Source organism: Bombus flavifrons, chromosome 9 (genome assembly GCF_040668555.2).
Source record: "Bombus flavifrons isolate JBK064 chromosome 9, iyBomFlav1_principal, whole genome shotgun sequence".
Taxonomy (NCBI): domain Eukaryota; kingdom Metazoa; phylum Arthropoda; class Insecta; order Hymenoptera; family Apidae; genus Bombus; species Bombus flavifrons.
Window position 1 is genome coordinate 14,424,047 of NC_138450.1, and position 13,252 is coordinate 14,437,298.

The following is a 13,252-nucleotide window of genomic DNA, read 5'->3' on the forward strand; positions in this document are numbered from 1 at the left end:
TACGGGTTTCGTGGCAGTCAACGTGTTAATTACGTATTACTTACTATTAGTATATCAAACTCGAATTTAAGTTAAATTTATGCTTTTTAGACGAAACACGATTAAGGTCCCAATTTCGTTAAATTTTGATCAAGGGGACAGGAGAGGCAGACGCAATATTAGGAGAGAGAGAGAGAAAGAGGGAGAGAGACAGAGAGACAGAGAGAGAAATCGCAGGAAACTAACATGGCTGGTAGGGACGCGATCGATAATAATTATAATCGATTCGATTCAGTCCGTCGAAGACTTCCATGCGGTTTCATGCACGTCACAGATGTTACGCGCGAGATGTTGATCGCAAATTAGGTATACATTATGCAACAGTTCGTCGTTACTTACAAACTATAGGAAAACCAATAAATTAGATAAGTGAGTTCTATATAGATGACCTAACAGATACGCGGAACCGATATCGGTTCAACAGGCGCACCTTTATTTTTTTTATAAATGATGCTATTCACGATAAAAAAAAAAGGAGATTTTACGCTAAAACGTATCTAAACTGTGTTTGCATCGGAGAAAAGCGACGACGATTTACGCAATATGTGTACAACACGCGTAGGAAAATATATAAAAAATGTATCGCGAAATGCAGCTGGTGCGTCTTTTCTTTTGCGAAATTAACGTATTACATCCAAAACGAGTAAAGTCGTTCCTTAGCTACGAACGATCGACTAAGAAATTAAAAGTACGAAACGTTTTCAATACTATGCCGTAGGATTTCGTATCCTCCGGTTACTTTTGCTTTAACCATTTCGAAGCAGTGGTAGATAGCTCTTTGTTATTTTTACGCTCCGGTAATTTTTTGACACGAAAAAAGCAAAATTGTTGGAAAATTAAATTACGCTAAAACGATGTTCTTTAATCATTGAAATTGTGCTTTCACGGTTCAGATGTACGATTCCTCGATACGGCGCTCGATAGTTTCTAGGCGTGTTTAGGCGCATAATAGCATTCCAGAGTTAATGTAATAGAACTATAGTGGTTGAAAACTTTTGTTCGTTCGACCGCTAACGACCTAATATCGTACGATATCGTTTTGACGGCGCGATGATATAATCGCAGGATATAATCAAGTGGCGATGTACATTTTCGTTGAAAAGAGCGTAAAACACTTTCGACTTTTCGAAGAGTATACTTCGTTCAGCTTGTCGAATCGAAAGGTTTTTGCGCGATATACGTTTCTATCGAGATATTAATATAGTACCGTGGTATCCACGCGAATCCGCACGATAATTTTAAGCCGCGTCTATAAAGGCACAGCAGTAAACAAAGAGAAGGAAATAATACGAGCAAACAAAGAGAGAATCAATAGCTCGATTCTCGGACTTCCTTGTTATCGGGAAATTTATCGCAATGGCGTAACTGGGAACGGGGTATGATTAAACGGAAGAGGTTTATTTAAAATCTGCTGCTCGCGCGAATTGCTCGACGGCCATGAAAGCTACGTAACGCCGCGCGCAATGCACTCGTCAATATGTTTCGAGATAGAAAGAAGAAAAGACAAAACGAAATGGAAAAAAAGATGGAAAAACAACGATCGTGCCATGTTCGGTTTGAGCAAAGTTGAAATTCGTCTCATAATTAAAAAGCACTGTGCTATGGTAAAAGAAGGTAAACCCAGCCGTATGAGCAAAATTTCCATTTTCGTTCCTTTCCGATCTTTCGCTTACTCGTTTTTTAAAATGCCGTTTATTCGTACAAAAAAGCGTAAATTCTAATAAATTAAACAATCCACGTACGATGGAATACATAATAAATAAAATTGAAATATACAGGGTGGTTGGTAACTGGTGGTACGAGCGGAAAGGGGGCGAAAAAAGAAGTCGAAAATATAGAATAAAAATTTGTCCATCGAGACAACGATCTACAGTGAGATCCGTTATAACGAGACGCGATAAAGTGCACGCGTACCGAGCGAAAATTGAAAGTCGATTTTTTCGAAAACGAAGCCTCGAACGAAAAATTTTTACTCTATATTTTCGACTTCTTTTTTCGCGTAGAATCACCCCCTTTCAGCTTGTACCACCAGTTACCAACCACCCTGCATATACATAGGTATCAATTAGACTTTATCGTTAACTATCTTCGCTATTTGTCCACTCGCTTTTGTCTCCAACTGTGTATCCGTATATCTAAACAATCTAAGTTTCGCGATTTACCTTTTACTCTAATGTACCTGATCTCTAGATCGTCCGTTTTTTCCTTAGAAAAAATAAATACACGCGATACTTGCACAAGGTTCGCGACATTTTCACAAATGGAATTCCTTAAAGTTATTCGTCTTATATATTTTTCCTCTGATACTCTAAGATGTTCCAGACGAAGTAACGAAACTCTGAGCTTAAGAGGAATATGAAAAGTGTGACAGCTGTGGTAGCGATAGCTATCGCGATCCAGCTAATTTCAGATTCAGCTAATTTCAATAAAAGACGGCAACTCACCTATGAAAGTAAACCAGAATATCCGCCCTATCGCTGTTAACCTCCTGAAAAGTAAGCTTGGAGTTTCTCGCCCAGAGATCGAGGGCTCTGCTTAGCTCGAAACGAACGCCGCCCGTGTCGAGGCCACTCGGTTGCTCGGTTCTCAGGCTGTAACAAAAAGAAAGAAAGAAAGAAAGAAAGAAGGAAAGATTGTTAGGAATCCGCCGAAAATCGATCCCACCGGTGAGCGATGCTTTTGTCCTCTTTATCGGCTCTGCTCGAGAGCGGCTTCGATCTAATAACCACGCCAGCAAACCGGAGAAAACGTTTCGCGGCGAGAGACGCTGAAAGGGAGGCGATTCGATCGTTGCTCGAAAGACGAACGATTTTAGCAAATACGGTCCGTTATTTCTCGGTGAGAACGAAAGGAACGAGGAAAATATTGTTGCACACCAGAACGCGGAAATTCCGAGAAATCGTTCGAATTATGTTCCCGCGGAAAATTAGGGATGGAACGCGTCTTTCGGCCGAGATTCATGCAATTTATTCAACGGTGTAGGTTCAACGTAAAGAACAAAAGCGCCACGATCGATTCATCGAAAGTTGATTAAAGAATATTTTACTAGCAATGGCAAGGGCCATATATCTCGACGAATCATATCGCTATACGAAACTATAGACACGACCCCGAGAAATTGCAAATGGGAAATTTCATTTTTGTTATAATTTAAATATGGAATAAAAATGATCGAATGAGAAAGGATCATTTAGCTAATCGACAAACCGCAGCAAAGTTTCTCGTACCTTCGATTTTACAGAGAACAGCGATTTTACGTTTACTATGGCTATAAAAAGCCGACATTTGGTAAACAATCAGGCTTCAGTCTGAAATAAACTGCGGATGAACCTATAATCGAGCTTTATAGCCTGACAGGAAAGTTCCGTACTACAACGACCTATTTTCCATCAAACGATCGGAGGAATTTTAATCAAATTTTCATCGAGTATTCTATCGATAGTTGTAAAATCTTACGTTTCCTGCATTCACGACGAAAGGAACGTACTCGTTGTGATATTTACCTTAAAAGACTTTCGAAACGTATCTTGCGGAATGAAACCAACGAAATTTCTAGAAGCTGGCAATAAGATGCGACGCGCGTTTCAAAAATTTTCAACGCGCGAGTATCAACGAAGCACATAATTGGAAGAAACGTTTGAAACGCGTAAGGTTAAGGTCGAACGATTAATTATTACGATTATTTACTCGGATCCTTGAAACGGATATGGCCGTTTTAATCGAGCGAAACTGGATATCCCGTGATTCTGACGACATCGTTCGCGCAGCTTATAAAACCAAGCCCCTTTAAACTGCGACGCTTATTTCCACCGTGTTCGTAATTAACGTCATCCTGCTTTTAAATGGGGACATTTCAAAAGCACGCAAACAGGATATGCTCGAAGCCTATCAGGCTATCCCTTAAAAGGATTGCACCTCGCGTAGACCACTTGGGCCTTATCGATGCATCGATCTATTATATATTCCTGAGAAATGTCGCGTTTGCGCCGAACTCGTCGTTTCGATTTTTAAAGCCCGACTGGAAGAAACGTAGCTTTCCTTTCGATATTTCCTGTTGAGAATTGTGGATCTTTGAAGCCGAGATAATGTTATAGGAACACTAAATTTACACTGAGGATTCATATTAAAATAGTAATATATTTATTTCATGGACGATTCCTTATATATTCATCGATACAGACTTGCACGCGTCTCAGCACTTTCTTCCATACCCGACTCTTAACCGACTGACTAGTTTACCCTCATCTGTTTTCGAGACGCCGCGCATACACGTACCTCCGCACACTGATATTCACATACAAGTATCTTCTACGCATTTAACCCAGTCCAGCACAGAAAATTATACATATCTCAACATTTCCAAAGCATATGGCAGTGTATACGCATCGATCGATTCACCTGAGATTTCAAACAACCGTAGAACTGTAATTTTGGCTGGAGCACTTGATCGTGGTTGGAACGTGGTCAATAGGAATCGAATGTAAATACATGTAATTGCTAATAAGATTGCCAAAGTGTAACTACATTTATCGAACGATCGATCGCTCAAGATCCGGATCAGGATGCATTTTTCCCGCCATATTTTCCGTGGAGACTTTGAGAGGGAGAAATACGCGCGAGGTAGCCGTTAATTAAACCGTGTCGAGATCGTTCCATCGAAGCCTAATTAGAAGAAGAAATCAGTAGGAAGGTTGGAAGGAGCGGAAAGTAAGCTGCGAGACACGGTGCAACGCGGCTGGGTGGGGCAAGCGAAGTTCTATTCAGTCAACCGAAGCGAACTGGCTTTATTCGCTTTTCTTGCTAGAACACCTGTGCATCGCGGCCTGGCTGAATTTCGAAAGGTCGTTTCGCCCTTTCCGTGTACCAGAACGAGGCTGAAAGACTGAAAAGCTGACGCAAAGGGCCGCGGGCGATGCGGATACACAGTTGTGCAGCTCCGTGACTCGACCAAACGGCGCGACGTCGAGCGACGCATTGCGTCGTCTCTTGCCGTTGCTAAAACGCGATCAGAACGCTGCTTTCGGGGCTTTATTTTACCAGGAAATTGGTTGAAAGCGAGCAACGAGAATACGCTTGTTCGCAGGAAATGTCGTCAAGGTCTTCGACCGAACAACGAGACGCGAGTTTCAGGTTGGAACGAGCCTCTTGGTACGTACATATTTACACACGTTTGTGTACCACTTGTGACGAATTGCAAATTCATCTGACACTGCAGCGTCCGGATATCGAACTTTGCGTTATATCTATCCCCAAATTACTAGATCAAACGTTGAATTTTAAGTGAAATACGATTTACAGAAATATCGTTGCATCGGCGGTGTTGAAGTAGCAACGACCAATCGATGTGACTTTTAAACCGACCCTACAGGAAAAACGGTAAAATCCTGAACTTCAAGTGAGTTGTACGGAAAACTAAGAACAGATGTTCCACAGCTATTTAGTGGTAATCGCGGAACAGAGATCTTGCCGAGTCAAGCGTTTACTATACGTGTCGTTGATAGTTCAACACTAGAACTACCGATAGTTAACACGAAGCTATTTCTACCAAAACCAGTGAAAATGACTGATCTTTAACAACTACGTAATAATGGAATATTTTTATATTTATCGATTTATTACTTTCTTACAGAAGCAATTCCATGTTACGTAGTACATTTTTGCTATTATTAATCCATCCGGGACCAACATCCCTAAACGAGGCTTGACACGTTTATAAAATTGTAGAATTAGTCATTTCGACTGGTGTGGTATTTTTAGTGTTAGCATCTAGCGATCGAACCGGAATTTTCCCGATAACCGATATCGTCATATCGAATGATACGCGGTAAAACTTTGAAAAACGCGTGGCAAGTTGTAGAAAACGAGGAAACTGGTTAAATGGGGTTCGATAAACACATTGCAGGAACCTTTTACACTTTGACAAGTACCAGTAATTTTCACTGGTATTGGTATAATATAAGTAGCTTCGATACAAAATTATTTTCAGTTTAAATACATAAAAACAAAATAAAATTCATTGTATTATTCTTTTAGTTATCGTTGCGAAAGTCGTTACATCATTGCGGAAAAAAGATATAACACGAAGTAGGAATTTTATAATAAAATTGTAAAACTAGTCGATCTGTGGTAGTTCCAACGTTAACTAGTTGCCACATTTCAGAATCATCGATAATATCGTTTAAGAGCTTAAAAATACGAAGGATGTTTAGCTGTTGAAAGGGATGTCACGGTTTTGACGAAATTGTCAAATGAAAAAGACAGTTTAATCGACGAAGAAATTCCGTCTGATGGATGGATCAGAAACTTTTTTTATTATATAATTAAGTTGTACATTGTACGAACTTTGCTGTAGTCGTGCGTCCTTTATGGATATTGATTGTCACATTACGTCACGTCACCAAGGTGCACTGCAATTTTCGCGTTTACGCCGTTCGTATCCGTCACGTTACATCTTATCAACTCCTTTCAAACTTGCATTATGCCAGACCAGCGGTATTCTCCTTTGATCATGTTGATGTAGACACACGGTCTTTATATCTCTCACTGGTTTTCGTCTTTCATCTAGCATATTCAAAATTCTTGTTTCCGTTTTTCTGTTGTATTTGGAACTTTGATCGTACATCGCTCCCTTTTAGCAAGTTGAATGGCTGCTGAACGTACGATGTCTGTTTTGAATTCATAACTTTCGCGATATACTACGTACGTTAGAAATATACGACTGGCTTCGGATATTAACACTCCATGCACGAATAGCGAATCGCAGAAGAAATACTATACGTATTCCTTAAATTTTACAACAGTTTTCCTTTGTAAAATAATTGTCCGGTTCAAAATTAATTTACTAGCATTTTTAAAAACACACGTATATCGCGTGTTTGCGTTGGAAAAATTAATGATCCGGACACGGTTATTTTACGTGGCTAGAAAAATATCCAATTAGTACCTAAAATTGCAGAGCAAACGAATGGAATGAAAAGGTGATCAACGGGATAATCGAGACGTTCGATCGGACCGAGATGGAAAGAGGGAATAATTTTCGTCTGTGGAACATTTCTCGCGAGCTTTTGTTCCTTTTTATCTTCGACGTATCTTCACCGTGCGAAAAAGTGCGAGGAAAAAGAAAATGGGATCGTAAGAACAATGGGCTGGGGCATTTGCGACCATAATTTCTTCTTTTGACTCTCTGTGGCTTTGTATACGCGCGAAATATACCCAAGAGGTGGAAAAATCATTCGAGAAAACAAAAGAAACACCTGATTTTCGTCACTAGGTAAGTTGCTCGGATACGAGAACAATATTCGACGACGTGACAGATCAATTACCCTAATATCAACGCGTCACACGTTCATTAATGTCGTGGTTATTTGATGTGTAAACAGAGAAACTCGTGGATAAATTGTAAGGTAGAAAATATATTTAAATAGAAACGTAATTATAAGTAAGAATGCAATTTGAGCTGGTCCAGATCCGCACGTTAGCTGTGTTACTCAATAACTGAAAACCCCCAAGCCAACGTCGCCTGTCTACTGTTTACGGTCTGTCTTCGTCGCAGTCTTTTGTCTACACGCTGTCGATGGCTTCGGTGTTCGAGAAAACTAAAAAGACCAGATGTAGAGTTTTCCGAGAAGTGGCGACCACTTCAACAATTAACCAGGCTGTCGTTCATCAACACGACATTCTACGTAGTATTGAAAGCACCTTAGCTACATTTTGAAATAAAATTTATCGTACACGTATAATCATATATTTTCAAAGAAACGTTTTACTCATATCATATAGGAGGATACAAACTTAATTCTGCTACGATCCTCGTAGTTTTGCTAAGAAATTTTGTTAACGACGAGATATCATTTGTAGCGGTAGGTGAAAAGAACTAGCTGTGGCAAATGCCGATATCACGAGAGGAAGACTTCCTTTCTAAAATTTCCGGAACGATGTATGAACTCAACAATAACGAGTAAAATGAGAGGGTGAATTGAAATCGTGCCACGAAACAAAATGGCCGAACGTTCATGGGCTGGCACGAAGTAGAACGAAGGAAATAAAGTAGAGAATGAAACGATACATCACGCTGCGATATTAATTTTCTGCTCCCGTTTGCGCGAGTTCTGCCCCTTCCTCTTTTTCCTAGCTATTGCCGACTCTGCGCTTGATTATGCGGATTACATATCGCGCAGCAAATATAAAAAAAAAAAGAAGAAAGGAACGAAATAAGCCGAAGAATCAATGCGTATAAAACGGAATAAATAATCATGACACGTCAACGGTTCGATTTAAAATTGCTGTTTCGCAAAAGTTTGAATAGTCTGGCGTTAAAGTGTGGCGGCACTTGTGACATCAATCACATCTCAACCTATATCGGAGATAAGACATCGACCCCCGACCTTTGGACACTTTTCCACATCATAACCTACACCGAGCCCCCTCAACATCCTCAAACCAAAACGTATACAGGGTGGTTGGTAACTGGTAGTACAAGCGGAAAGGGGGTGATTCTAGGCGAAAAAAGAAGTCGAAAATATAGAATAAAAATTTTCCGTTCGAGGCTTTGTTTTCGAGAAAATCGACTTTGAATTTTAGCTCGGTACGCGTGCGGTACGTTATAACGGATCTCACTGTAGATCGTTGTCTCGATGGAAAAATTAAGAAAAAAGAATTTTTATTCTGTATTTTCGACTTCTTTTTTCGCGTAGAATCATCCCCTTTCCGCTTGTACCATCAGTTACCAACCACCCTGTATAAAATGGAAATAAGTGAATACGTTGAGCAGATTAGTATGTCCTAGAAAAAACAACATAGTACTTTAGGCGGAAAAATCGTAGCGATAAAATCGCGCATACTTCGTAGCAATCTCAGTCCGCTCAAGTCGAGTTTCTTTAAATCGAGCCAAACATGTCCCTCTTTACTTTGGATCATCGAAACTACCGTGCCCTACATTGGCAACAGGTCATCGAAAACTTACATTTTCTTCGAATGAGAAGAAACAATTGTAGTTTCATGAAACAACGTAAAAAATCGAAGCGTGGAGAACGTTAAAACGTTACATTAATTTGCCTTCAATTTCAGGAGCCTTGGTATCGATATATTCTTATTTCTCGAAATACATAATACAAGTATAAAGATAGAAGATATCGGCGTTCATCCGTTTGGTGCCTGGCAAAGATAAAATATAGTTCACGTATCGAGTTCTCTTACTTTATTTCTCCGTTTGACTTACCTACCTATTCGCCAGTTTCAATCGAAGAACAACCGTGTTTGCAATTCTAACGACCAACGGAATCACCAACCACGAATTCGGCTCGTAAAATTTACGACAGGCATAAAACGAGAAGATGGAGAGCCATCGTTACTTTACGTGGAAACTCTCAACATGTCAGTTTCCGTTCGCGGAGAGCTTTTCAGCGTCTAGAGTGAATTATTTTGCGCTTCTTGCTGTGACGATTAAAACATCGACGATGAGTACCAAAGAAAACTTATGCGAATACGTGTTAGAACGTAGACGATCGTTGATACTATTTACATTACGTTCGTTCATATCTATTTATTTTTGTTGAAGTGGTCGCCACTTCTAAGAAAACTCTACATCTGGTCCTTTTAGTTTCCTCGAGCACCGAAGCCATCGACAGCGTGTAGACAAAAGACTGCGACGAAGACAGACCATAAACGGTAGACAGGCGACGTTGGCTTCGGTTGGTTTTCAGTTATTGGGTAACACAGCTAGCGTGCGGATCTGGACCAGCTTAAATTGTATTCTTACTTATAATTACGCTTCTATTTAAATATATTTTCTACCTTACAATTTATCCACGAGTTTCTCCGTTTACACATCGAATAACCTCAACAATTTTTATAGTCGCGAAGATTAACGACATACGTGCCAGTTTTCTGATGAATTTTCAAAGTTACAACGAATTCGTAACATTTTTATTCACAGTTCGAAGTTGCCCGCAGGAGTTGGCTCGTAGAAACTACGTTGCGGTTTTCTTCTCGCCGGACGAAACAACTCGTGAGTAATTACATCGTTTCGTGACGTACATTGTTACTCACGCTGTCGAATCGTAATCATCGATTCGTCGAGAACGCACCTATACTTACTAGATAAGAACAGCCGAAGAAGAAAAGTAAATTCCACTTGCCAATTTGTCGTGTTTAACGAAAGATCGAATAGAGGCGAACGCGTTCGTTCGTCCCGTTATCGTGGTCGAATAAACATCAAGAGGAAAACCGCCTCGACGATATCACGCGAAACAAGTCCTATTTTCAGTTCTATAGGAAATTCTATAAACTGTTTCATGGCGTTTCAACGTACCACGGAACGCATTGTGTACCTGCGATTGCAGAACTGGTATTCGATATTCCGGTAAATTTCCAATAGCGACGTGACTTTGCGTCACGAGTTCACGAAGATCGATTCATTTCGCTAAAACGGTTTCACAAGCGATATTCGTAACGCATTCGCAGACTAAATGACGGACAGTGTTTCGCACTAATATTTTCTTCAACATGGTACCCCGTCGATGAGACGATATTCCATCCGTTAATTAGAAAATAGATTGGAAATAATATTTGTAAAAGTTGGAGTGAAAAACAGAGATGGTTGAAAAATTTAGGAAACGCGTTGTGCTTTTTAAAACGACTGCTATTAACGTTTACGTTAATTTCCATCTCGGTTGAATATTCATTTTATCATCGAGTAAAATCGAGTGTCGCGTCGCGTCGTAAAACGATTTCGTTATACAGCGAAATCGATAGGACGGCTAATCGCAACGCGAAGCCAGTTTCCGTAACTATCCAGTCTCACAACTACCGAATTGCAACTTTTAATCGTCCCAACAGAGCCGTACAATTTTTCTTATTTCACCTAGATGTTTTTACGAGCGCTCGGGGAGACGGTACACCGACGGATGAAAATCCTTCCCTCTACCCTCGTGACCGATCCTCTCTTTGCCAATGGGATTCCCTCGACCGCGAATCCAATCACTCGAGTCGCAGGCTAAAAAGCTCTCGAAGCTTTGCCTGGGAGCTCGTGTGATCGACAGATTATAGAGAGCCGTCCCGTAACCGAGTGGCGTTCGACGCTCTGTGCCTTCGGTGTCAACGACGAGCTTCGACATTCGCCGATCCTACAGGATCGAGTGAATCGCTCCGTCACATACACCAACCGGAATATACCGTGCATCTGTATTCGACAAAGCCTGCTTTTGACAAACGCCGTTTATCAACCGTACACATGATCCATTATACGCAGTTTATGCACACAGGCTGGTCCTTTCTTTTTCTTCTCGCTTTTTTCCTTCCAGTTCCTCCGAGAACGTTCAGCCGTTAATTCCACAAACTTCAACGCAATTTCTAATTTTACGAACGTCTTATCTTTATCGTTTCGATGTACTTGGATTTCTCGAGATTTCAAACGTCGTTTAGAAATCCAACTTTTCTTTGCAAACTTGTTTCAAATTTTACGGCGATTAATCGTCCGAGGAAAAGTCACTTTTAAGTTTAGCCTAACGATAAACCATAATATACCTAAAGGCTAGTATCCAAGCGATACCGTTCGTGTTTTAGTTAAATTCCTTGATAGTTCTCTTATTATCTTTTCATTGATTAACTTTCTCCGCGATATTTCCGTTAAAGGTAAGAAACGTACGATGCTTTTTACCACGCAATTTCTAATCTGCGTTTACATTGCTTTCATAATGAATGGGCAGAAGCGTATGCTAGTCACGGATCGCGAATGGAGTAGTACGTAGAATTAATTAGCATACTAGTTCATGCCGGTGAATTCCTTCGGAGTCTATTATGCATCGATGTTGCAGGCAATATTTCCTACGTTATTGCAAATGCGTTGATGAGAATGAAAATTAACACGAACGTTACGGTAACTCGGAATAGGAAATTCTCGTGATTGCCTATCAGCAATGGATCGTCAACTTCGCGATTGTCATAAACATTTGAATATTTGCTGCAACCCGACCAAAACCCAAGTTTTAACGAAACGTTTATTTTTAACGAATAGATAACGTTGCAAAAAATTAGATCAAAGTGATTTATTCGAAGCGTAGTTCAGAAGCGTGGAAATACGATATTTCCGCACGCTATTGCACGTATTATCGTGAAACTTGGTCATTTATTCATGAATTGCATCATTTCGATCGCGTAAATTGTATGCTTTGCAACTGTGAATATTATGTACAAGATCGTGATAATTTGTACAAGTTTAATCGACGTACAATCAAGCTTGTATTTAGTTTTGTTTAGAAGCACGAACAGAAACGTTGACGTTGCCTGGAATCGGTTCATTTAACGAACTGAAAATGGATTTATCGATGCGTCGGAACAGGTAGCGACGTAGCGGTGACGATACGAATAGCTGGCGTAAATCTCGTTAGGTGCGAAAAATGGAGAAACGAATTAATTAGCAGCGACGTGGAATAATACGCGTTGCGTACAAAACAGGAACTAGATATACGAGATTCCGTTCTTTCAACTCTTTGCTATTTATAATATATAATTATATATATTTTCAATATATACGTATACTCGATGCATCGTTATATTTCACGAATTCTGTTTGCGTATTTTTTACGCAACGTAAACATTCGCGCTCTAATAACAGGCTGTTGTAACAGGCAAAATGTAAAGTAACTAGAAATACGCGACGTTCTTTCCATAATGCGATAAATTCCTAGAACTCGCGAAACGCAAATTCGTTTAACACGTGAAATATTTTTTTTCTCTCGCTGCACAGAATTTTATGTTTATTTCGTTGGAAGCGAGTCGCTAATTCTTGGCTCGCGGCTCTCTTTGTTCGTAGAATTGGAGGAACGGAAATTCAGTAGCACGCACCAACCATAAATCCGTTCCTCCTGCAGTGGAATTACCCAACAGGTTTTCCGGAAAACCCAATTGAAGTCCGCTACGTGGATACTGGTCAGCCTGGCCGATTTGATCGTAGCGTACGACGAATTTGGTTTACGGAATCTGAATCGTTCAGGTTGAAATGCACGCGATGACCACGATGAAAATTGAATCGATTTCGCCGTGTTTCAACGAGTTTAACTGGTCGGAAGATGAACATCGCCGCTATGACTTCCGATGATCTCGGTCGCGATGCTTCTTCTCTCTTTTCGTCTATTCTCTACGTAATTTAGCCACCAATTTTACAGTGGAAATATCAAAACGGCTAACGGTGATAAGAACGGCGTTGCTAATTCGT

At 40.2% G+C, this 13,252-nt stretch overlaps 1 protein-coding gene across 1 annotated transcript in view; it reads right to left on the minus strand.

The window, feature by feature from the left end:
- The window catches only part of Mmp2 (Matrix metalloproteinase 2), a 100,257-nt gene that overhangs the window by 17,323 nt on the left and 69,682 nt on the right, over positions 1-13,252 (minus strand). The window contains exon 4 of the mRNA XM_069120374.1: positions 2,484-2,630. Within this exon, the coding sequence (XP_068976475.1) occupies positions 2,484-2,630 (147 nt within the window). The remainder of the gene's footprint in view (positions 1-2,483; positions 2,631-13,252) is intronic.